Source organism: Lingula anatina, chromosome 2, assembly GCF_051362555.1.
Source record: "Lingula anatina isolate TDL-2025a chromosome 2, LinAna3.0, whole genome shotgun sequence".
Classification (NCBI taxonomy): domain Eukaryota; kingdom Metazoa; phylum Brachiopoda; class Lingulata; order Lingulida; family Lingulidae; genus Lingula; species Lingula anatina.
This window is the reverse complement of record NC_141768.1, coordinates 34,192,827-34,219,343: the sequence shown is the minus strand read 5'-3', so window position 1 is coordinate 34,219,343 and position 26,517 is coordinate 34,192,827. Positions and strand designations below refer to the sequence as shown.

General features: G+C 37.0%; 4 protein-coding genes across 5 annotated transcripts; 3 read left to right on the top strand and 1 right to left on the bottom strand.

Moving 5' to 3' along the window:
* The first annotated feature begins 143 nt into the window (after nt 1-143).
* Nucleotides 144-6,445, top strand: LOC106178895 (dynein axonemal assembly factor 5-like). Its single transcript, XM_013562256.3, has 10 exons — nt 144-811; nt 1,197-1,439; nt 1,938-2,024; nt 2,301-2,533; nt 2,950-3,159; nt 3,542-3,685; nt 4,035-4,203; nt 4,512-4,810; nt 5,212-5,560; nt 5,954-6,445. The coding sequence occupies exons 1-10, from the start codon at nt 178-180 to the stop codon at nt 6,088-6,090; spliced, it is 2,505 nt and encodes an 834-aa protein (XP_013417710.2). The 5' UTR covers nt 144-177; the 3' UTR covers nt 6,091-6,445.
* A 182-nt stretch (nt 6,446-6,627) lies between these two features.
* LOC147763633 (uncharacterized) lies at nt 6,628-10,145 on the bottom strand. The gene is made up of 2 exons (XM_087004716.1): nt 9,278-10,145; nt 6,628-8,567 (listed from the first exon to the last, which is right to left on the bottom strand). Exons 1-2 carry the CDS (start codon nt 9,751-9,753, stop codon nt 6,833-6,835), a joined length of 2,211 nt encoding a protein of 736 aa, XP_086860842.1. The 5' UTR covers nt 9,754-10,145; the 3' UTR covers nt 6,628-6,832.
* Nucleotides 10,146-10,249: 104 nt separating this feature from the next.
* On the top strand, nt 10,250-13,844 carry LOC106178900 (uncharacterized). The gene is made up of 6 exons (XM_087004343.1): nt 10,250-10,405; nt 10,778-11,211; nt 11,550-11,720; nt 11,905-12,090; nt 12,406-12,489; nt 12,894-13,844. The coding sequence occupies exons 2-6, from the start codon at nt 10,789-10,791 to the stop codon at nt 13,131-13,133; spliced, it is 1,104 nt and encodes a 367-aa protein (XP_086860469.1). The 5' UTR covers nt 10,250-10,405; nt 10,778-10,788; the 3' UTR covers nt 13,134-13,844.
* A 1,228-nt stretch (nt 13,845-15,072) lies between these two features.
* Nucleotides 15,073-26,510, top strand: LOC106170809 (2',5'-phosphodiesterase 12). Of its 2 annotated transcripts, none has more exons than XM_013550805.2 (6): nt 15,073-15,205; nt 23,401-23,837; nt 24,432-24,599; nt 24,879-25,070; nt 25,416-25,499; nt 25,774-26,510. In XM_013550805.2, exons 2-6 carry the CDS (start codon nt 23,406-23,408, stop codon nt 25,987-25,989), a joined length of 1,092 nt encoding a protein of 363 aa, XP_013406259.2. In that variant the 5' UTR covers nt 15,073-15,205; nt 23,401-23,405; the 3' UTR covers nt 25,990-26,510. The 2 variants fall into 2 exon arrangements, with proteins under 2 accessions (XP_013406259.2, XP_086860962.1); XM_087004836.1 differs by lacking the exon at nt 15,073-15,205 and adding an exon at nt 20,659-20,735.
* The last annotated feature ends 7 nt before the right edge of the window (nt 26,511-26,517 follow it).

Below are 26,517 nucleotides of genomic sequence, written 5' to 3'. Positions count from 1 at the left end.
GATCTACTATTCACAATTTGATTTTTAACAGCTTTGTATACAGAGGTGATGAGATATTACCATAAATGCTTCAATAGTTTTTATTTAAAATAAAGTCTGCTTCTTTATGTTCAGCTATTAGTTTTATAGAAGGGGATTTTCTTGTATTTTCAAATCGAGGCGTTGCGACCAACAAAGATGGCGGACGGCGTGCAAACTCAAGCTAATGAAGTTTTACAATCGATTGCTCGTCATATAAACAGTCTTTCCGAGAACAGTAAAATGACTAGAAGAAGAGCATTGGAAGGTATTCAAAAGGAAACGTTTGGGAGGAAACCGGAACTAGACAATGGTGTTTTAGAAGAAGTATTCAGTGATACCTTCAAACATTTACTAAAAATTGTGTCGGACCCAGTGGAAAAATGTAGAGAACTTGGTATAAGTTTGATTCGTGAATATTTCACTTCTGTGCAGGGATCACAGGGTAATTTACCATATTTGATGCCAGTACTTGTGCAACGACTTGGGCAGCAAGAAATAATCGAACCATCAGAAGAAATCCGCCTTCAGTTGGTAGAAATATGTACATTACTTGTTGAAAAATCCAAAAAGAAAATCGCTCCGTATTTGGATGATATGGTTAAGATATTGATAAGAACTTTAATGGACCCTTACCCAGAAGTAAAAAAGGAAAGTTGCAAATGTTCAATAATTTTAGCAGAAACCATTCCGGAACATTTCCACATGCAGTCTGAATCTTTGATCAAACCTCTGCTCCAAAATATAATTCACCAACACTCAAAAGTTAGAGTATCAGTCATTGAAGCCATAGGTAAGTGCAAAAATATGATATATTGATATTTGGAACTTGACAATTATGGTCATTATCATAAAAAGACTAGCATCTAAGTTTAAGCAAACAAAAAGAATTGTTCTTAGGATGCATTTGGTAAAAATTAATACATTATTCTCTCAGTTGTATAGAAATTATATTACTATGCTGATTAATTTTTTATAATTTTTCCACTAGTCATATATTAATTATACGTATATGGTATGTGAAATATTTTGGGTGTAATCCATAGGGTGACCCAATTAAATACTACTAAATGATATTCAAGTATATAACAGTATCTACTCACTTTTAATGTGCATTTCATTATTATTTTCTCATACTTATTATTTTACTTATTTGGTTTCTCTTTTTGCAACTTAAGGTGCTGTAATCCAAAACGGCAATAATAAGTCAGTAGAAGATGTGGTTTCACATTTTGCTCAGAGAATGTTTGACCAGTCCCCACAAGTAAGGAAAGCAGTTACATTGGTTGTTGGCAACTGGTGTCTGCACCTTTTGGATCGATACTCTTTCTTCCCCAAACTGATTCCCCTCCTTCTGACCAGTGTTACAGATGAGTTGCCAGAGATTCGCGAAATGGCTGATTCATTTTGGCACGATACGGGTAAGATTTTGAGTATACTCAAAGAATAAGCTGTCACATATTGTTAGAATGGTGTTTTAAATTTTAATTGTAGTGAATGATAAATTAGATTGTGGATTTCATTTTTGATACAGGTATAGTTTGAATATCTTTTAATAAAGTTTGATAGAAAGATACTTTAAATTATTGCTTTATAAGCATTTCCCAGTAACTTAAGCTGTTACAGAGGGATGGACATGTCTGATTGCTTTCTGCACAAATAGTGTATATAATGTGTTATATAGTAATATTTTTATTTTGAAACATTATGTAGAGCTTTATCTCTGCCAACATAAACCAAATATCCTCTCTAGGTAAGATGTCCATAGTTGATGAAGGTTTTAACCTTCATTAAAATGACTTCAAACTGCACAGGCTTATTAGCTTCACTTATTCCTGCATCTTTGAACCTCTCATTTAAAAAATATCTTGTTATGCATATAAAAATATCCTAATTGTGTCCATATGCATGTATTTTAGGTATAAAATATTACAAAGAAAATGAAGAAGAATTAAAAGACAAAGAAGATTTTGCCCAACCGGATCCAGCTCATTACCCAAGTGGTGGTAAGCTATCTTATCTGTTGACAGTTTACTGGTCTTTAATGATTTTGATTACAATAAAAGCATTGCTATTTAGAATTCAAGAATTCTGATAGTGAGAAGTATAAAGAACATGAAGGAGCACAATACTTTTTAAACAAATTGGATTTTAATTTTAATTCATGCTGAATTTTACAAAATTGTCATACCAAAGAATTTTTTAAAATGCAGTTTAGGGGATAGTAAAAAGAAGGAATGATTTAAAAAGAAAATGCACATTTCTGTTCATTTCAATTTCAGTTGAAAGACCAAACCTGGGGTGCAGAACACTTATTTACAGACATCTGTCAAAGATCCTTCCTGCCCTTATTCGAGATATGGGAGACTGGGTTGTTGCCACAAGGATTAAATCAGCTCAGTTGATGACTACACTGATAGTGAATGCAGAGGACTGCATGACTCAACACATGGCAGTTCTGCTGCCAGGTCTTCACAAAGCTTGCTCTGATGAGGAGAAAGAGGTGGTGAAGAATGTAAGTCATTTTAATTTTGTTTATTTGTTATAAGTTGAAGTTTTTATAATTCTATCAGTGTTTAACCCATCAATCCTTATCAATTTAAAATCTCAATACCTAGAAAGATAAAACCAGTAATATGAAAGTTGATTTATTTTCAGCCTTTGCTATTTTTTAATTGACCATATTACTATATAATAAGTATGTTTCAATTTTGTATAATTTAATTTACTTATCCATGTCAAAAAAACAAGTTTATAAGTTATATTATTATTATTATTAATAAATAAAAGGAAACCTTTATTAAAACCAGCTTCCATGTAACAATAGAAAGAGCTTGATTTTGGTAAGGTTATTAACTGATCGTAAAAATTTAAACATCCATTTTCAGTTTCATTCTACTATAATTGGTTCTTTGTTTATTTTGACTACAGGTTGGTAGGGCTGCTGAGTTGGTAGGTTACTTTGTAGAGCCTGAAGTCTGGTGTAAGCTGGTCTTGGGGGCTATCAAGAGTTCACCAGGCTATGGTCAACTGATGGTTCTTGCTAACATTATCAGAGGTTCACAAAGGGAGCTGCTGAAACCAAAGCTGGAGGACATCTGCAGTGTGTTGTCACACCCTGATACCTGTAGAACTGTACAGGTGATGGTTTTATATCAAGGAAAGATGTCAAAACTCCCATGCCTTGTGTTCTTAAAAAAGTGCTGTTTTCTTTAATTAAGCAGGTTATGCATCACTTATGGGACTTGTACATGAGCATATTCTGTAACTATTTAATTAATTATGTGTTAGTTTATTTATTTATGATTTTAACAATTATTAAAGCACGTATAACAATTATTTTAATTTGATTGTATCATCTTTGATCACATGTATACCACATTTCAATAAGGAAAATGGAATACTGGTCATAAGTATTTGTGCAAGTAAATTTTACAATGATGCCAAATTCTCTTAATGAAGTTATTTTTTGATGGAAAAGTATAGTATCTTAAATCATCTGACATTATCATTTTTTCCACAGACTGAAGTCCAGTCCCAGTTGCTGTCCTGTGTGTTGTCCATCTCTCAGGTTTGTCAGGATGACTGTCCACCACATGGTCAGCAGTTGTTTACAGTGCTGGTCACAGTGCTGGCTTTGACCAATGATGATAGCATCAGATCTCAGGTAGGTTCAATTGCTTACTGTAGAAAGTCCGTTATATTCTTTTTCTGATTTCTCTCAGCTGTATTTTTAATTTACAGAAAATTGGATAGAAATATTTTTAAAATAAACTTGTTTAAAATAAACATGGACTGTTTAAAAAGATGAACATGTAGTTAGGTTGATGCATTTGAAGTATACAGAGCAGACATATCAGAATGTGTCACAAAAAGATTTTGAAGAAGTTTGTGTTGATTTCTATTGTATGGTGCATTGTTATATCGAACAGGGAGATTTTGTTACTCTAATTTTGATTAGCAAAACATTGATCTTTTTGGTGGATCTTGGTGATAATATTGATTCTTTCCCCTAGATGAGAGCTGTTTTGGATATCCTTGCAAAAACCCATGGTCTGTCATCAGGCCAAGATTTATACAGCCTGTACACAAAGCCTCTCCTTGATACATTCCAAGATAACTATGCAATGTGGAATAATTTCTCTGTGGAGAGAGCAATATTTGATGCTTTGCTGGTCGAATCAGGTATTGTACTTTGTTTCACAATAAAATTAGATGGAAAGGTGTGCCTCTGTTGTTGAATCTTTAAAAAAATTTTCCAAATTCCAGCAATTTTTTTAGTTATAAATATTTTCTTAATAACTTTTGCAATGGAACTACCTTTCATCATAATTTAAGTGTAACAATTTGTGATTTAACAATAATTTTGCAATTTTTGTAAATTCTTCAGCATCAGAAAATAGCTAATGTAACATCTTTCTACTTCTGACCCAAAAGAAAATTTGACATCTGTCTGTTTGTGAATATACTCACATATTTCAATATTATTATAGGCCCAGTTGTAGGAGAGCTTTTAGAAGATGTCATCCCAATCATGGTTGCCAATCTCAACCCAGAAAAAGACCCAGAGATTCGACTTAAATTTTTCTCCTTGCTCTCCCGGCTGATGCTGAATGCGGCGGGCACTCTGGACTCCCAGCAGAGATTTGGTGACTTTGCAGTCACTGTGGTCAAGGATATGGTGATTCCTAACTGTGTTTGGAAGGCTGGGAGGATAGCAAGTGCAGTCCGAAAAACTGCTGTGTCATGTCTTTGGGCTTTGCTGAAGAGTGGGGTGTTACCCAAGGAAAAGGTATTCGGGATTTATTTTGTTTGGAAATTTTCAAAATAGAATCTGAAATCCCACCACCAAATAAAGAAAGAATTTATCTGTAACCTCATGGATTTTTATGGAAGTCAGTTAATAAACTTTTTTTGAGAAAATATTTCTATTATTTTGTATTATTTTCCTTTCCTGATTTTTTCTAAAAATGGAAAAGGCTAAATGCATTGGTGAACTTTTAAGGATGATACCTGATTTTAGGATTTTCAGTCTTCATTTTGATTTTTTTTTTCATATGGTTTAAATGTGATGAGAAATTGCAAACTATGTTTTCAGGATTTTCAGTTTTTACAATATTCACTCATGTATATGATATAAATAATAATAGGGTTAGGGTGCAGTGGGAAAAAACTAATATTTGCTATTATCAGGTGGTCACAGTGATGGAGGAGGTCCTGACACAAGTGGTCTCTACTCTAGATGATGATGATAAATCTACCCGTCTCATCACCTGTCGGGTTTTGATGCACCTTTTCAACCTCCTGGGGACGAGCATCGACCAAGACCGCCTGCACAACATCTCCCCAGAACTCATCAAGAGGCTGGACGACAGTAGTGATGATATACGTGTAGCTGTTTCCAAGACATTCCTTTCTATGCTGGATTGCTTTGAGAAGCCTTACAATGTGGATTTATACAGGGCACACCTTGAGTTCATGTTTAAAGGATTACTGGTGCATTTGGATGACCCTGAAGCAAATATCCAGGAAGCTGTTTTGGGTGAGGATGTTAAAATTGTTGTAAAGAAGTAATTTTTCAGAACGAAAGTGGGGTCTTGACATCCATAAACTGTAAGTTGTGTTTGAACAGTTTTGCAGTAAACTCAGAAACATGGTGTTGGCCTGTGGTGCTGTATGAAATTATAGAAGTGCTAAATAATATTTTCTCAATAAAACCTAATGATACACAGTATTTTGTTTTGAAAACTTTTGTGAGTCAAAAAAAAAGAGAGACTAGGTGGGATATTTTGTTTAAATCCTACATAATTAAACAAGTATGATATTGTTTGCTTGAATATAAATGTGATCTAGTGATGTCATTTAGCAGTGTTATAAGAACATATTGGTTTCTAAATTGTTTTTAAATAATAGTGTATTTTTCTAACATTTCCAGAGGTTTTGATGAAAGCAGCTAGTCTTCAACCAGCAATGCTTGTGAAGGAAATAGAAAGTGTGAAACACAAACACAGGACTCCTAAATATTGTGATGCTCTGATAGAGCACATCCAGACCAATCTTGCAGTTACATAGGAAAAATAAGGACACTGGGTCTCCATTTATTGTAATTACAGTGGACCTGCAGTTTGAGAAGACTTGTGGAGGGTGTACTGCTCACTAATGACAAAGCTACTAATGAACTGGACAGTCACATCTGACTGACATGGTCTTCTGATTCTTCTGTGCTTGATGTAGTTAAGTATGTTTGTTTAATGATATTCACTGGAAACACTTTGCACGATTTGATACAAGCAAGAGTTCTGTGATTCTTATATATTGTCACAGAATTGATACTCTCAATTATCAAAATTGAGTTGAATTTCTTTTCAGTCAATTATATTGTTGAGAGATATTTTGTAAGAGATGAATAAAAATGCTTTGGACAGTGCTATTGGTGTAGGGTCATCAACTTAGTATTTTGTATATACTGTGATCATAGAAAGATAGTGTAATGGTAGCTCTTAGAAGATGTATTCAAATTTTACAGTGTAGCCATCTGTGGAGATCACATGATGTGATGGCAAGCACAAATTCCAAAATAATTGTGTTAACTAACATTTTGTTGGTAAATAGAAGTCATTACATTTCTATGAGTTGTTTACAATGTATTTATTGTTAAATATGGATATCATACGAACAATTGTTATCCCTTTAAAGGTAAATTGAAAGTTTACTTTGTTTCCCACTTTGTGCATATATAGGAACTTCAGCCAAAAAAAAGCAAATTCAAATTTACTATAAATTTTCATATATTTTATTTTGGAAATGGGTAGTTTTATTTTGATAAAAGAACACACTGGCTTCCTTCAGCACACAATGAAACTGCATTATTTGTATACAACCAGTACTCGTGTTTAACTGAAAAATTTTCAAAAAGACAAATGTCATCCTTTGCAAAGGCAAATGCGTTCCAAAATACCGACTCTGTGCCACAGAATTCTGTTCTACTTTCCTTGCTTGAATACGGATACCAGGTGGACACGTTGATGTTTTTTGGGATGTCATAAAAGAAAAAAGACACCCCAGGAAGAGGGTTTGTTAAATTGAAGTATTGGCATTCAGTTATTGCAGAGGAGCAAGCACACGATGTTGGTTCCGATATTTCTGTTGTTGTTGTTACTGTTGTTGTTGATTGAGGAAATGCCATTGTGGAGGGTGCATGTGTTACATCAGTGTCTCTATGTATCAGTGTGGTAAATGTTATCTGCTGAGTTGAAGAAGTGGAGCTAAAAGATGTTTCTAAAGCAGGTAATTTAATTGACCATGTTTCTGATGCATCCAATGTAGCCGTTGCCTCTGAAAATTCAGAGTCACTGTGAGATGAGGCAGAGATTGCTGTAGAAAAAACGCTCTCGGTTCCAACGGGCCCCGCCTGACGTTTAACTCGTGAATTACTGCAGCGACAACCGTCCTCTGACCGTCTAAGTTCTAAGACAAGTTGATAAAATATAGCGGAATACTTGGGATCATATTGAAATATAAACTGAAGATGGCAACTTTGCCGGTCTGTGGCGTTATAGAGTCCATTGGTTACAGCATGGACGTCATCCTCGGACATCAGTACAGCGCATGGTCTGTGGACGTGTATCGTCTGCTCTGGTCTTTCTTTTATTTGAAGTGTACTGGCAAGAAGGACATACCTTTTTACTTCCGAGTGGACATCACTGGCGGTTTCGTTATTTGAAAATGTGTAACTTGCAAAAAGTGCCGTGTTCAGTTCTTCGTCTGGGGAAGCCAGTCGCAACAACATGTCAGATGATATGACATTTGTAAAATCGATCGTTTTCAAATCGGAGGTGGCTTTGACGTCTCGGACTATGGCCGAAAGCAATGTTGTATTGATGTAAATAGATAACAAAGCCACTACAACCGCAAAGATAGATGCTAAAACGCGTAGAATTCCTAGCCAACAAGGTCTGATCGGCGGTGGGTCCTCAGCCCCTGCCACGGTGTTGCTTAAAATGCCCGGTTTATCCGAGGAACAGAAATACAGAAATGCGCCAGAAATTGCCAGACTTAGGCTCCACGCACTAGCCAAAATGCTCGTCACTCGTGCAAAGTACGCTATTTCGCTGATGTAAGACTGCTGTAGCGCGCAAGTGCCCTCATTGTATGCCAGTAAATTGATCCATGCGACAGGGATGTCTTCAATTACCCCTTCGAGAACCGAGAACCCTTCCAAGACGATGTTCTCCACTGGTAGCGTATGGGGATGGAGGTCCGCCCGTCGATATCGGTATCCCCTATACCACTTATGGACAGCACGGACGGTTTCTGCTATAAAAAGAGATGTTCCCAATACACAGCAAGTTATAAAACCATCCTTGAGAAGTTTCGTATAGCCCAAATTATCTGGCCTTTGGTAGGTGAAATCAAGTTGTATGAATTCTTCAAAATTCATCCAGTCAGTAACAATGTCCAGAAATGAAACTGAAAGTGTCACTCCATATTTCACATATCTGTTGAAGATGAAGAGGCGGATGATAGAAATCACTATTCGGCATGGAAACCTGAATTTAAGACAGTATATAGTCGCGTGTTATAGGTGAAAAAAACAGCAGGTGAGTTATAAAAGTACGTACATGTAGTGAATGACAAGAAGGAGTTTACGTGTATTTCAAAAGATGGAACTTCTCAATCAAACCTCACTTTCACTTATATACTTTTCGCTGCTTCGGTCATTAAAAAATCAATGGTGCGTACATCATCTGGTTTAGATGTATAAAAATAGGGTCTATAAGATCTTTATATACTGACTCGTTCTTAAATTATCTGATTTGTAGTCGTGCATTCCCATTTTAAGACATTTAAAACAAGTTTACACGGAATTTTGATGGCAAATCATAGATGGTGGCTCTTATACCTACTACGTAGACATAGTAGCCGGGGGAGGGCTGGGGAGGTACCTCGGCCCATTTTTATCAAAGACGTCGGTCTATCGTTGGGCGAGGTCCCCGTCCTCCGAATACGTTATCCTTCCCTTTTGTTCTCAATTTATTTATTTATTTATTTATTTATTTATTTATTTATTTATTGTATATATGGTAAGTCCCAGACTAGATTTTGCTTTTTGAACTTAGCTTAAAAACCTTAAGGCCTACACTTGCTTGCAGCTTACAACGCAGATTATAATTTTTTTTTTTAAGTCAAAATTCTACGGACTCATTCCTCTTCCCATTGAATTTAACGCATATAAAAGAATACAGAGAAAGCACATTACCACTCCACAACTGACTCCAAACAACTGGTCTCCGACTGCGGTATGTCTTCTGTCTTAATTTTCTGTAGTGTATCGAAATCGTCCATGGTCACTGCTGCTTCTGATTTCTGACAGTCTTCTTTAACCTTTAGATTTTTCTTTCTGCTGGGTTCCACTTCTGCTTTGTCGGCTGCTTTCTCTTTTAAATGGTCAAAGTTGACGACGATATTAGACGTCGAAACTCCATTCGAAGTAGATTTTGTATCGTTTATATTTGGTACTTGGTTATTTTTTCGAGGAGGAATCTTGTTTCTTGGCAGTTTCTTATTTGGAACTTTACCCTTTGGAGGTTCATTTCCAGCAGCTTTATTGTTTGCTTTACTGATGGTTGGCCTATTAGGCCTAGTCTGGTCAGTCGCCTTTTTTGTCATGGCTTTTGTGTCATCAGCAATAGTGTCCTTTCCAGTGCTGGTTTTATTTTTACTGGTGTTGTTCATGCTGACAAAACTGGCTGCAAACTTAATATACCAGTAGTTTTTTAAGTCAAGAGTACCGTTCTGAAAGTGGACAACAACTTTTGTCGCCTCAAAGAATCAGCCAGTGCCTTTTTCTAGGAATCCACGAGATGTTCATCTCTCCTAGCTTTTGGAGACCTACGTTGGGTGCTTTTATAAAGCAAATTCATCACTGTGATGAAGAATAACCCCGCTACTACCTAGGGAGTTCGGAGAGCTTACAGTGAAAGTGCATTGAATAAATTTGTACACAGCGCGCAGTATGCTATTGTTGAGAACAAATAAGAACACAATAAGCGATTAAGAGAACCAAGTTCTTGTGAGTAAGCAACCGAAGCAATGCATATTACATTCAGATGCATTGGCACAGAGGTTCAATCTGGATTTGTTAAGATATATAATGGAGGCTTTCAAATAATTTGAATACACGAGTAGTGCACATGACCGCTGTTTCATGGAACCAGTAAATGATTAATGTCGATGCGCATGCCATTTCATTTTGACGAGAAACAACTGATAACTGTTAATGCCACCATTCGTCCTGTGATATACATTGAACACTGCATGTGCCCTGAGAGTTGCCAGTCACTTATCCCTGTTGAACTTTTTTCTTGAAAGGAAAGCAAAAGTAAAAGTAAGAGAAAATTGCTACATTGTCTATGTATGTATCTATGTAACTTCACAAATCACGCATATCATTAACTAATATTGCACGCATCGATACGCCCCCGCGTCGATTTACTGACCCACATCGACACTCCCACTTTTATGATGGGACAGGTTTGGCCAGGTCACTCATGACCACTGATATGACCACAATACTGGTTTGGCCCAGGTGAAATATATGAACTGAATGAAAACAAACCTAGACAAATCTAGTCCAGATCAGAAATTCTCTCTACTTTTTGTCTAGTCCAGGTGAAATGAAATCTAACCCAGATCAGAATTCTAACCAGGCCTGCAGCATAGTCTACACAAATTTTATATATTTTTTTCTTAATTTCAGATAGTAGAATAATGGAAGAGGCACAAACCAATGTTATGTCTTTTACACCATATCCCAGAAAATGGATAGAAAAATCACCAAAACCAGATGCAGTTTCCAAAGAAAATGGATTTACTGCAGTGTCATACAACCTTTTAGCTGATTGTGCTGTTAGAAATTTAGTAGGATATCACAGTTATGTTGCAAAGCATGCTCTTTACATGGACTTTAGATTGCCAAGAATATTAAAAGAGCTAGCTGAACTTGATGGAGATATTGTGGCCATGCAGGATGTAGAGGGGGAGGTGTTTTTTAAAGGGCTTGCCCCAGCTCTGGGGAAGTTGGGTTATAAGGGGGTGCATCTACAGAGAAGAGATGATCTTGGGTTGTCATTGTTCTTTAAAACCAGTAAATTCTCACTGTTGGACCAGAAGTGCTGCACTCTACATGATATTTAGCTGAAACCACACTGCAGGTGAGTTTACTTGTTTTTAGAGTCTTTCTTTTTGGTGAAGCTGATTCCTTGGTACAAGACTGGGTTTGTATGGTAAAATTTGTATGTAGGAAAGTCTGTCGATTCTACTGTCTTTTGATCAAGAAACATCCTGACAGTTTGAAGGTTCATTGTCCGATTTTGGGTTTTGAGTCCTGTGATAGACATAACAAGCATAAGAAACAGTTTCCACTGATGAGAAACCAGAACAAGTTCTAGTAGAACTCAAAGAAATGAACAGCTAAGTTAATTCAACTTTGAGAACTTGACTGACACAGACCACTGTCTTTTCTGTTTTAGGTTACCCCAATGAGTACAGAGCAGAGAAATGAAGTAAGAACCTACATTGAGCGACCAAGTGCATTCTTATTAGCCAAATTAAAACATAAAGGAACCAATCGAGTTCTGACAGTAGGCAACATTCACACAGTGTGGGACAGTATGCAATACCAGACTGTGACACTTTTGCAGGTTAGAGAAGGAATTTTTGAAAAATAAATTGATAAGTATATATATTATTTTCTTTCTTTTTATATGGAATGTTTTAACAATCTTTCTGAATATTGGATTTTTCTACTTTGTTTTATTATTTTGTTTGATAGTTTTATGGCTATATGGGAGACATTGTATGTTTATTTATATATTTTCTGTTCAGGTAATCAGTGCAGTTAGAGAACTGGTGGCATTTGCTGGGGGAGTTCAGCAGCCTCATTTAATCCTAGGAGACTTTAACAGCATTCCTGGGGGACCTGTCTACCGCTACATGAACGATGGAAAGTTAGACGAGGAAATGAAAAAAATATTGAGACAGGAAGAACCTGTGGAAGTGCCAGATGTTGGGGTATGTGTAGTGGTAATGTTTTTCTTAAATTTTTTTTTTTTTTTTTGACAAATGTGGCTTTTGAAACTAGTTAATTATTGATTTGACAGTATATTGTGTAAGATGACAGATGTAAAAACAATCAAAACAGAAAGTTGAAGTTAGCCAGGTCATATAATCTTTTTTGAAAAATATATAGTATAAGCTCATTATCTGAACATACAGCAGCATGGTATGTTACCTCCTCATTTATGAGCTAATTGAGATTTTAAGCACAATATTAAAAAAAACAATATATGTTGCATTTTTACTTAATGGCATATATGTATTTTCCAGAGTTGGCAGCTGTTAGACCTCCTACCTACTGACAGTTTAACCAAAAACCCTATGCAATGCAAAAGTGCTTATTTAGAAATCATGGTCAGTGTTCTTTTGTATTGTTTAAGTATTTGGCTTCAGTTTATTTGTGGTTGTTTTAGCTGTATGGGGATTTTGGCAGCACCAGCCTAAAGTCTTTTCCCATTATTCATTTATACAAATACAGCAATGTTGAGCATCATGATATTGATAAACATAAGTAAACCATTATACTTAATATCAAACATGTCTCTAAATACAGTACAAAGGTAATTCAGTTAATTATCAAGAAGCACATTTCCAATACTGAAGGATTTATATGATTCAAGGCACTCTGTATTCATGTCATAATAATATCAGGGGGAAACTTTTTAAAGATAATAGTTACTAGGGTAAATTATTTAAACAAAAAAATGATGATGATTCTGTGCTATGTGTTACACAGTCATCAATATTTCTCAAACCAGGGCAAAGAACCAAGTATAACCAACTGTGATGATGCCTGTCAGGATGGAAGATTTGATGGCTGCCTAGACTACATTTGGTACAGCTATGAGAGCATTTCTGCCTTGGGCGTCCTGGAGACTCCATCTTCTGAGCCAATCATGAGGTTCCATGCCTTACCCAGTGATTTGTTTCCATCAGACCACATACCTATAAAGGCACAGTTCAGGTTCAATATGCAAACACCTCAGTCTGTGATCTAAAGGTTTTTTAATTATGATAATAAAAGCTGTGTCTATTCCAGCATAGAATATTAAAGTTGTAAATGTTAGCCATGTTTTTTATTTGCCAAGGATTTTTTTACTGATTTATCACAAAATTGTTGATGTTTTGCTTCAAATTTTTATCGGGTTAAAACTATTCAGCTAATTGTCGGAAAAAGATTAAAGTCTAGAGTGAGCATAGCATAGAAGAAATGGAAAAGAGCAGGGGTTTCTGTTAATGAATTCATACACTCCTGTGTGTCAGTGATACAATCTACACTGGAATATGCCTGCTAATTAAGTTTGACCAAGGAGTTATAACTCCTTGGTTTGACATCCAGGACTCACAAAACAACAGAGTGACAAGTTTAAATGGTCCAGAAAGAGCATTTAAAATTATTTACCCATTCAAGATGATGAGTCACAAACAATTTTTTACAGTGTAACACTTGTCGGCAGAAGGGATGAGCTATCAAAAACATTAAGTACTCCACAATATGAGCAAAGCCCATCAAATACACCATCTTCTGCTTGAGACAAGTTAAATCATCATGAATTTAACAATTAATTTTATTGTACAATCCAACTATTTTAGTTGCAAATAAACAGCATTATTATTATCATTATTTTTTTTATTATAAAACCATAGACTCTGACCACCCAGATGGGATACTGATCCAGTGACCAGTATGAATAAAGCATTATATTAAATACTGCTTTTAGCTGTTCTTGCTGAGATTGCTCAGAAAGGGATATTTCTTGTGTTAAACTCACTGTCCTGTGATGCCACATTTCTTGTGGCCTGTGATGCCATATACACCATTTTGTGACCTGTCCTGCCTTGTTCTACTAAACCGAGTCTGTGGCCTCTCTGAGGCAAGTCATAGAAGTCAGTCAGGCCCGTAGCCAGCAAATTCAAAAGGGGGTTCTTTTTCTGAAAAAGTGGACCTTTTACAATGAAACTTATGTGTACCTAGATCAAAATTTACCCAAAATGGACCTTTTCCTGACAAGAGGGGCGGTTCTTTCGAACCCCCGACCTCCCCTGGCTACGGGCCTGAGTCTCCATGACTGTTGCTATATAATGTCAAACTTGCACAGAATGTGGAAAAAGAACCAAACTTGGCATAAATGTTCTTTGACTATGCTGATCATTTTCACAGGTAGTGCCAAAAATTTTAGTGTTGCTACACTTTTTCCAAATTACTAAAATTTCAGTGGATAAAAAAGACTTCTTGATGAAGAACATAAGAGTAAGTGGAAAGAGCTTTTCTCAATGGCTGTCAGGAATAGGGAGAAATAAAATGTGGACCTTGACTAAAGGATTAAAAATGCTAAAAGCAAATTATAATTCCTTTTATTTAATTTAAATCTCAATTATGGAAGAGAAGCAAATATTAGAGACAAAAGTCTCTTCAAAGTAATAAATTTAAATAATGAATGTCCACCCCTTTTGAACTGACATAAAAGGGAGACCCTGTGACGATTCTAAAATTGTAGAAATACTTTGGCCTCATCATTGTCATTTGATCTCTTTCACCAAAAGCAAGCACCACACATGAGATAATTTAATGTACTTAAAGCCAGTCCCAGGTTATGTAAACTTCCTACCCGAAGAATTTATCCACGTTTAGGGCAACGATAACAAATAATGTAGCTCAGTATTTAGTTTTATTGATCTTCTTTTCAAGTCGGACACAATTATATATTCAAGCATAGCGAAGAGTGAAGAGAACATTAATAGCCCTGGTCCATGTACTGCTAACTCACATATGATAATTGACAAGTTTGTTTTCTATAAGATACGCTTACTTATACATGTAGATTCGGAGCACGTAGGGATCAGTACGATTCCCTATAATAACTGGGCTTCTCAGACTGAGAGAGAGAGAGAGAGCGAGAAAGAGAGAGATAGAGAGAGACCCCGGAAGATCGTCAAGACGTTCCTGCCTGCGTGCCTGACTGTGGTCCGTGTGTATGAGGAGAAAAGACTACTAGAAACAACAAGCTGGCTGCTGTGTTCATTTGATTCACCGTCCAACTCAAAAATTGGTAGCCAACTACGCTTACAGGTCAGTCTTTGTTCACCTTCCGTTTGCTTTCCTTCAGTTCCTTCCATCCCACCAGTTCTTAATAACCTGGAACCCCTCTAAATCTTAATTTTCTCATTTCAAGACAAGACAAAAACTAGGGACAAAAAAAAAAAAACTTGTTTAAGTTGGCTTTTTCATGGCGGTTTAATACCCCATATATATCGGCTTGGATTATGTATTTTTAAGTTAATGTAAATATTTTATTGTGTTATGTAAGCTTTGGGTGGTAGTTACGTCGTGATTGAATAACAGCCTGCACAACAAAGTAGCATTATTCGACTGGGACGCATCACAAAACAGGGTAGGTCAAATTACTCTAGGAGAATTTTGTACGACGTCCATGGCCAACGCGACAACCCAAGACTGCATTCCCAAAGATTTAGATCGATCCACCTAACTCCCTGGGGGTTCACGCTAGATTGCTGTCAGTCGAGCGCGCATCATAGTTAATTACCCCTTTACAGATTTTAGTAGGCGGGACAGACATTTAAGCCTGTTAAGCTGACACCAATCTGGTGAGACTCCCCGGGGGGATAGATCAATCTAAATATCTATGGGAATGGGGTCCAATATATTTATAAAACATTATATTTTAAAATATTCCTAAGCCGTCCAGCCGTCTGAACGGATCGCTGAGAAAAGCCTTGCCCAGAAATTTATTTAACTAGGGGCTTACTGATTACTAGACTCGGTTCCCATGCCTAGATGGATCTAACAGGGTCGATCCATCTCCAAGGGGTTTCTCGCTAAATTGCTTTCTGCTGAAGCCCCTTAGACGTCCGGCAAGCATACTGAAGCTGCTAAACGATAATTATTTATCCCCTAACAGCTTCAGTAGGCGTGTAGGCGTGACAAACATTTAAGCCGCTGACGTTGATAGCAATAGAGGGTACTCCGGTGTAATAGGTGCATAAGTGTGGTCATATATGTGAAATTTCATGTCAGCTGGACATATAATCATCTAAAACAGGGGCGGATTCAGAGATATTTTCTGATAGTCTTCCAAATTATCATTGTTGATCCATCCACCATTTTTGACCGTCTGCCGACAGAAAAAAATTAGGTACCCACCAATGTAAACTTGAAAATCTGACCTAGTCGAGTCGCCACTCCCATAGGCCCAATAGTCGAACCCTGCAATGTTCTTTCCTGTACACTTTTTTTGCTGAAATGCATTCTTCAGGTCGAGAGAAGCAAAATTAGCTTGGTTGCTATTTCCGAGACCTTGAGCTTTTTTCAATATGACCGTCAATTTATGAGGAAAAATAGAAAAACGACCAGAAGTCGCCGGGTAAACTTTATTGACAACTTTTTTGAACGTGTATCCTATCAGGAGAGCACAACAGTACTAGTGAATACGCTTAATCGCGTACCACTTAGCAAAAAACCAAAATGGCCGTCAAAACATAAGGCAGAAGATGATAAAAGCTGCAGAATCAGTTTGTTTTTTGCATATTTAGTTTTATTAAAACCATATCCCCTTTTAATATTTATGTTAATTATAATATTTTGTTAGTCATGATCTTAAACTCTTGGAATCACCTTATCTGACAATTCAATAACCCCCCCCCCCCCAAGAGTCTGTTTGCTACTTCCCTGGGTCCCATAGTCAAATACTCAGAATGTTATTCCCTGAAATTTTTAAAAGAATTTAATACTTGGGGGGTATAAAAGCCAATTTGATTTGGGCTTTCTTGGCAGTGGCTACATACAGAACATTGATCAATTTTCAAAATTCAAGATGGCCGTCAATAATATAAGAAATATATTATAATATCATTAAGTAATAAATAAATAATTATGTAACATAGGAAAGAGTCGGGTTTAAAGTGCATGGTGTTCCGCATTTCAAATGACCGCTAAAACATGCCCAAAAAGGTAAAAAAAATCAGTTAAATTATGCTTTAAACTGATAATTCGGCGTATAATATATATCAAACCCTTTTATTTATTGACAAAGTGTACTTGAAAGGTACAGTTAAACTAAGACTCTATAAAAGAGGATCATTGATAATGCTGACCATTATGTGAGTTCTCTTTTTAATACAGTCTCAATCTGATGAAAAGTTTATCAAGGGCCAACAGGAGGTTCTGCAGGAATTTGGGCACAGGGAGTCCAAAATCTTTTGGTTATATACTGACAGCCATTAAAATCTTTCAGGCCATATTTTTCAAAATAATTGTTATTTTGAAGCACTAAACTGGATTATTTTCATATGAATCATTTCTTTAGGACATTGGTAGACAGAACCATAAAATCTTAAGTTTCATGAATAGTTTCAAAACAAAAATGGCACCAGCCCAACACAAAGTTACAACAGTCAATAGCCGATACGATCTCCGCTTGCTTCGATGCAGGCGGCGATCTGTTGGCGCATGCTCGGACAATAAGTGTGGATGGGATGGTGTCGTGCGAAATCCTATTCCAGCCTTGTCATAGTGCCTGGATCAGCTGCTGCCTTGGCCAACGGACGGCCAAGATATATGTAGTACCACAAGTGTTTAATCGGATTCATATCCGGAGAATAGACAGGCCGGGGTAGGACATCCACCCTTGGGACTCCAGATGCACTTGGATCATTTGTGCCGAATGTGAACGGGTCTTGTCCTGTTGGGTAACGGTGGTATCAGTTTTCTGCTGCATGAACGAGGTCATGTGAGTTTGCAGAATCTGATCTTTGTAGTGACAAGCACTTACTGGTATGTTGCCATCAACGATCACCATCGGTTGACCCCCAGCAAGCGTCGACGCACAGTGGGACTGCTGCTCCGGTTGGCGAAATTGTTCCCGCAGCTGATGCAACTTGATGTAGCGATCCTGGTCTGGAGTTGAGACTCTCTCGCCCAGGCTGCGGTATATAGCTAACAGAGCCTGGCATGTTGTGGCATTCAACCAGGTTCCTGATTGTAGGGTGGGAACAGCCCCTACATTGTAGCTCAAATCAGACTCCCCTCACACCCAGTGCCCAGAGATGTACGTGGTTCACATGATAAACATGGCATGATTCCGTTCACTGGACTAACAACATTGGTGGCCTTTTTTTGGGCCTTTATAGGCCTCCAAAACCAATCCTCAAAATGTGCAGGTGCCCACTGAGTATTGCTCAATGTGTATTTGGTCCATTTTTGCAAAAAAAAAAAAAAAAAAAAAAAAAAAAGGCTTACCCATGTGCAATGAACCATGTCTACATTACAACTCATCATTATTTTAACTACCCGAGCACTAAGTCATCAATAAATCCACAATGAATAATTACATCTACCCTACAAGTAGAAAAATGCATACATTCCTGTCTCAAAGCTTCCATTATCTGTAAGTATAAATTGGCAAAAACAACATTTCAAATACATGATGTCGATGGGTGGTCCTCGCATATCCCCGAACCATGTCACGTTGTCAAGAATAGCTGACCTCATGGGCCCTTACCGCTGGGTTTGTATACCCCTGCTTGGATCTTGATTATTTATAATAAAATTCATTATTAAACAACAAAAATGCCTTAGGTGTTAAAGTATTTAAAAAGTTTACAAAAAAAAAAAAAGGATTAGAATAATCAAACCAGAAGAAAACCTATTTGACGCATTTTTTTATTTCAAAATGATTTAGTTTACACATACTAGAATGATAATGCCTTTCATTAAATCATCCACGGTGTAATATTTGATTTAGAATGAAAAACTAGTTGTCAGGACTGAGATATCCGCAATCAATGTTTGGTTTGATCATAGAGTAGCATTGACGGACATATTGGTTTTCGTTTTTTCATTTATCATTTAACCTAAAAATATGTTTTATTGTGTGCTATGTTTTGAACGCAGGTATATCGGTTTTTTCTTTATATATGTATTTATATTTGTTCCAGTTAAAGTCTATTTCAGTTAAAAGCCTTGTAGTTTTACAGTTGTTTCTTTGCCCTTCCATTATGTTTTGGAGGCCATTTTTATTAAAATAACTTGCAAAAATGAAATAAATGATCGCACTTTGCATGTATATAAACATAAATATGCATTGATGAACAATGAAGTGAAGAATCAATTTTTTTATTTGAATGTATGGCTCTTCATATAACAAATTGACGGCCATCTTGAATTTTGAAAAAATATCAATATCTCGTATGTATCATCTGGCAAATAAAGTCAAGCTTATAAGCTTCTCTAAGTTTTGTAACCCAGATGAAATGATTTCTTTTTAAAAAGCTTGCAACATATAACAAAGCAAGCTTTTACTATGGGGCTCGTCGGAGTGGCAAATGGACTCTCAGGAGATGGCACCGTCTGCCACCATCTGATTAATGTCAAATAAGCAGTTTCTGAGAGTTTAGGGTCATGACTAACAAATTATCATAATGGATATAAATAGAAAAGGCAGATATGTTTTTAATAAGACTAAATTTCCAAAAAACGAACTTATTTTGCAGCTTTTTTCACATTCTGCCGTATGTTTTGACGGCCATTTTGGCTTTTTTGCTATATGTAACTGGCTTAACTGTATTCACTAGTACTGTTGTGCTCTCCTGATCGGATACACGTTTAAAAAAGCTGTCAATGAAGTTTACCCGGTGACTTCTGGTCGTTTTTCTATTTTTTGTCATAAATTGACGGCCATATTGAAAAATGCTCAGTGTCTCGGAAATAGCAACCAAGCTAATTTTGCTTCTCTCAACCTAAAGAATGCATTTCAGCAAAAAAAGTTTACAGGAAAAAACATTGCAGGGTTAGCGTTCTGGCTACTCGACTAACCGTCGTCCGGAAGACCAAAAGACGGCCTAAATCCGCCCCTGTAAAAACTCGTCACAATCTTTAAAAAAGATAAATCATTGCACAGCGATCGTGGTTAGGTGCGATTCAGTTGTCAGTAGCGAACTACTTTCTCGTTTTCACAAGGCCCTTCAAGGACTCTATCCTTGTTTCTCTGACTCCTTATTAATGTCCAGATTTTATCTAGTGCCCCCAGGTCTGCTGGATCTGCTCTTTGAAAATAACGCACTGGTAGATTTTTACCTGAGATAAATATATCGCCAGCGAGAGTGCGATCGATACACTCAAGACGAAGGCTTCAGAATAGTTTAACGGCACTCAGCCCTCAAATTAAGAGATAAAGGAAGTTCCAGATAGATGGACTATCATAAGAGAGGACTTCTGAAGGTACATGCTACTAGTATTGTTTACCTAAGTTCTATGAAAGCAAACGAGAAGGGGTGTCAGAACAATGGTGCGGATACATTTTATACAGAGGATTTGTACATTCAGGTGACTTTAACTTACAATCGAAGGAGATTCGACTTGTGAAGATTCTTTTGCCTATAGCTATTCATATTAGTCTGTTCTTACCATCCAATATTTCATCTGCTTGCAGTCAGATTTCATCAGGGAATGAGGTTGTGACAGGTATGGCCGGGGGGGGGGGGAACTGACCAAATAGCACACCAGAGGGGGTGACAGGTTGTCATACCTGTCACAACCTCATTCCCTGATGAAATCTGACTGTAAGCAGATGAAATATTGGATGGTAAGATCAGACTTATATAAATAGCTATAGACAAAAGAATCTTCACAAGTCTATTACAATAACATAGCGAATGAAACTGTTCCACACTGAAGGTGATTCGGGATTGAATTCCGTGAGAAATACACTAAATTTATAGAGAATAATATCATGGTTAGCCCAGTGCATCCGTGCTTATGCCTGGTTACGCTTCTGTGTACTGACAGTACTGTCTGTACTGTGTGTGAAAGAGAACGGAGAAGACAAAATGTCAGGGTTATCAATAAACTCGATTCCACGCACGCGTGCTTTTGTCTTGTCAGTTCAGCCAAAGACGTATATTACATAATGAGATACACACACTGGACAATAGAAGTGTCACCCCTACCCAATACTATGGGGGAGATAAACGACTGTGGAATGATATGCTCCTGGTATCATTTTATTAACATAAAATTTCACAAAAAAAATCACAAAATGAGAACCAAATATACATTCTACCAAAATATGCAGTTTCAAGTCCAAAATTAGTACTTAGTGGCATAGCCACGTGACCTAATAATGGGTGCCAGTCTACGAGGCAAAGATTCATATAATTGTCTGATGCGTTCAGGACTTATGCTGGCCCAAGCATGAAATACCGAATATATCAGAGTTTCTCTGCTGGTTAGACGGGCATTTGTCAAAAGTTTTGACCTATCATTCCACACATTTTCTATTATGTTTGCATCCGGACTCTGGGCAGGCCACATCACCCTGCGAATGTCCTGTTGTTCAAACCAATCATCAACTGCTCTGGGTCTGTGACAAGGAGCATTGTCACCCAGGTGAACAAATGGATAATTCCTGTCACCAAACATGTTAGTAATAGATGGTAGCAAGCCTGACTCCAAAACAGCGATATATTTCTAGTGATTCATGTTTCCATCAACCACTATCAATTCGCCCTCGCCATGGGTTCGAAAATTCAGTGCATGTGGTTCAAATGCTTTACCAGCAGTTCGCCAGCATCGTACCCGTCTGTCATCAGAGGTCAGACCAAAGCGACAATTATCAGAAAAAATATATAGGACCAATTGTCATGGACTGTCCAGTTCCAGATCCTGTTGACCCTAGTTCACTCTACGTTGCCTGTTTTGTAACGATAAAAGAGGTTTCAGTCTTGCTACCTTGCTGTACACTCTCTGAGCATGTAACCGACGCCTAGCAATTTTCACAGACACATTCTTATGTGTGAAATTGTTCCACTGTGTTGTCAACTGACAAGCAGTGTCGAACTTTGACAACCTGGACATCATAATCAGTCGTCGGTCTTCACGGCCAGTAGTTTTTCTTGGACGACCCATCAGAGGCAATTTGTCTCTTGATCCAATGTTTTTATACCGAGACCAGACCCTCTGCACGGTTCTGACTGAACAATTCAATTGTATCGATATCCTGACATTGCTTATATTCCGCCTCTTCAGGTTAATAACTTGACACCTATAACCGTTAGATAATTGCCTGTATCTTGCCATATTGGAGGAAGACAGAAATAACATTTGCTGTACATGTACAAGACCAAAAATACAATTCCATGGTAAAGCGGTTTTACAATCATTAGTCACATTATAAGTAGACCAGCCATTATAACTACCCAAGATCTGCCTACTCTTATTACTCTTATTTAGGGGGTGACACTTCTATTGTCCAGTGTGTGTAGAATAGAATAGAATATATAATGTTCGTACCGGTTTCTCTTTATTCGACTGCACGCCAGGAGGTGTGTTACTCTTCAATATTAGTGCATTTAGCGAGAGTCCTCTTGAAGTTAAATGTAGTTCTCTCAAAGATACATATGAAGGCCCCTAAAGTAAGGGATAGTTTTAAGAACGTTTTTCTTTATTTGGCACGCGAGATGAAGGCGATGTTAATGTGCTCATAGATGTTTCTAGCATGATTTGGTTTTCTTTATTTTCTTACTTACTTTCTTTTTTTTTTTTTCTTAAAAAAATACAATAACAACCGCTTGGCAATCTGCAGACTAACTGGTTCATATCTTAAAAGATGCTTTGTTCTTAGGCCTATTTGAATAGTCGCGGTGAGATAACAGACAGTTGAAGATGATAAAATTTATAAAGGTTGATTTAAGCTTTTGATGACTGGTAAGTCATTATAACTGGGACCATTTTACTATAGGTTCCAATTTAAATATCAACATAAGGTACGCTCCAGAAAAAGTATTTAAGGGGTTAAGTCATTTTTAAGTTGTATGTAATTATAAAGTTTTATAAGACCTTGGGCATAATCACGTTCTTATGTCCAAGATAAGAAGCTGTGAATCGCAAAAATGAGCATTTTGGGGATTTTCAAACCCATGCACCCCATTTCCATAGATTAGATCGATCTACTTTAGATCGACCTAACTCCCTGGGGGTTCACGCTAAATAGCTGTCAGCATGGCGGACACGAAAGTTAATTACCCCCTTCCAGCTTGTAGTAGGCGGGACGGACATTTAAGTCGGATTATCTGAAAGTAATCTAGTGAGACTCCCCGCGGGGATAGATCGATCTAAAATCTATGGGAATAGAGCCATGGAGTGTACTTTTTTAAAAGTGCTTAAAAGATAACTACATTCAAGTATTGCACTGAATCATTAGAAAGCCATGTATTATATGTTATTTGATACATTTTTTCATCTTTCTACAGGAAACATGCAAGGCATGCAATTTCAAAGTGCAGAGGATTTTCAATTTTTTCCTCGCCATTGGAAGAAGAGGACCGACTCAAATGTCAGGAACTCTTTTACTTTGCTTACCTATAATATACTAGCTGACGTAGCAATGGAGCCTATTAAAGGCTACGACAAATACGTTCCAATAGAGAGACGATACATGGACTATCGCCTACCGCGAATTTTGAAAGAACTGAAGGAAATGGACGCGGACGTGGTCTGTCTGCAAGAAGTACAAGCCTGCATTTACACAAATCATCTTCAGTCTTTCATGAAAACGAATGGATACGAAGGAGTATTTCTACAGCGCCAGGACGATTTAGGGGAAGCCACGTTCTTTAAATCCTCAAAGTTTGAATGTGTTGATTCCCGGTGTTGTGTACTTCATGAAATAGCAGATGACATATTGCAGGTATGCCGTCATCGCCCTGGTCGTTACTATGTCTAACTTTTCCTGTTACCGCCTAGTAAGATTTTTTATATACACGATACCAGTATTATAAACCAGCTTGATCTTTGAGATTATTGTAATTTCTATAGGTTTTCAAACTCAAATTCTTTTAGTATTTCTGTTCAGCACTTGTTTACTTTTATTAACCAATGTCTTTCTCCCATCTTTGTCCAAATGTTAGCCATTACTTAATGCATTAGTTATCCTACCGTACGGAACTGAGTTTGTATTTGGAAACTACGTGCTAACTTGACGCCATCAAAATACCATTTCTCGTTGCGCCTTAGCGCTCCACCATCCTTTGTATGAGCAGTGGAAGGTGTTTTGTGTCCGTGAATTGCATGGTCCAAGAATTTAAGTTTTGATATAGTGTCGGAATCTTAATGGTTTCATTAAGATGGTTACATTGCCTGGTCCATTGTTTATGGCCTCTTTCCGTGGATTTTAATCTTGTTGCTTTGATTTTTGTCTGTCTTTCTATTCTAATAGTCGTATTAAGATTTTTCTATATATTTAGATGAACAGATTTAATTTAATGGAGGTATTACTATTTAGAAAGTAGAAATGGACAAGGAGCTCAGGGATCATATCAGAAGACACATTTGCAAACCGAATGCCATTTTGCTAACCAAATTGAAGCTGCTTGACAACAAGAAAGAAGTCGCCATTGGCAACGTCCATGCTTTGTGGTCTACGACCCAACTTGACGTTGTTTTATTACAGGTAATTCTATGTCATTGATATATGTATTGCTTTTCGTTTGTTAGAAGTTACGTGAAATCGTTCTTGAAGGCGACCTCATATTTCTCCCAAAACTTTAGGAACAGTCGGAAAGTGTTTCCACCATGAAAGTAATCAGCGTGACGTCTGTCCAATGTAGAATTCTTCCAGTTATTTCTTTTATGAAGAGTCAGACTCCTGTTCTAATACACTTTTCATTTATCCTACATTCGCTCTCTTTCTGAATGAATTTACATTAAAAAATACCGATCACTTTTTCAGGTAGCTTGCGCCGTCAAAACTCTTTCATCGTTTGCTGGAGGACCAGAGAAATCTCAAATTTTAACTGGGGACTTCAACAGCACTCCTGATTCCGCAGTTTACCATTTGCTCAGCGGGGGGGAAATTGACAAGACATGGAGAGAACAACTGCAAAAGCATAGCGAAAAAATCTCCGCGACAAATGGTGGGCAAGTGAGTTTGACATACGAGTATTATCGGCAATAAAACTGTCGTTCTCTAGATTTATTTTATTGCCATGAATGATTTAGTGTTCCACAATGAAGAAGGGAATAGAAGACGTAATTTCGGAGCGAAATGCAGAGAAAAACCTTTTTCTCTTTGTTTTAATTTCTTTTCCTTAAGCGTCTATCGTCTATAGGGGCCTATATATAGCTCAATATCAAGTATAATAACTTTGGAGATAATGTATGTCTACATGTAATAGACCTTTTGCTATGTTGTACTAGAAGCCTAGAGACAAATGATAAGACAGAAGTAAAATCTATGCTAATGATAATGATTTTCTCTGTAATTCAGGCTCAAGATATGTATTTAATGGACCTAATAGAAAATGCCCTGGGCCATGAAGTTCCCCTAAAGAGTGCTTATGCATTTGTTCTGGTGAGTTACGACAGACGCTAAAATTATTCAGAGAATAAATCAAGGGGATATATTTTACCAATTCTTTTTTCTTTCAAAATTGCGAGGCATCATGTGCAAGTGATTTGTCTAGAAATTTCTTTAAAAATTGAGCTTTTCTAAAGTGTGACTGCACGCAACATTTTGCGTATCTTAAAAACAATGTGTATGATATGAAAACGTGAACCATTGCAATTATTATTATTATTTATTGTTTTTATTTTAAAGTTGTTCTCATATAATGTTCACAATTCAGGGTAAGGAGCCCCCAATCACCAATCATGACGGCGCATACTTTGACGAAGTTCTGAAAGTTTGCTTCGACTACATCTGGTTTCACAGTGATCGCATTGACGTCACTGCAGTCCTGGACATGCCACCAGAGGACGCCCTGTCAAGACACTACTCACTGCCTAGCCCGCTGTTCCCGTCAGATCATCTTCCTGTAAAAGCAGAGTTGTTATTGAAATAGTTCAACTTCATTGTGCACTAACTGATGAATCACCAAATGGAAACCAAAAGAGACACCGCAAAAAGGAAGACAATCGACGGGAAAATGACTGCACATATTTAAGTTTTGAAATAATAAGTGTTCAAGATAAAAGAATGTTTGCACAGTGTATATATCAGGTATATTCGCACAATAATTGCGCAACTATTTAAATTGAACAGTTTTATTATTCGAACATAAACATGAATTATGCTGTAATATTATTTTGAAATAATGGTCACAGACTGTTGCGAACTGTACTAATTACTTGAAAGCAGGCGTGTCGCTTTGACAATTGATATTTTTCTTATTCGCTAAATGTGTGTGTAAAGGGCATACGGCTGCGTCCATTTTTCATCAACATCTGAAGTGTAAAGCATTAGTTCATATTGAAGAATAATCAATGCACTATTTTAGAAATGCCTTTGACTTTATGGCAATCCGGAAAATAATGTAACAAATGCTCGGCTATAAACCACTGTATTAAATCAATTTAAGCCTTATTCCTTT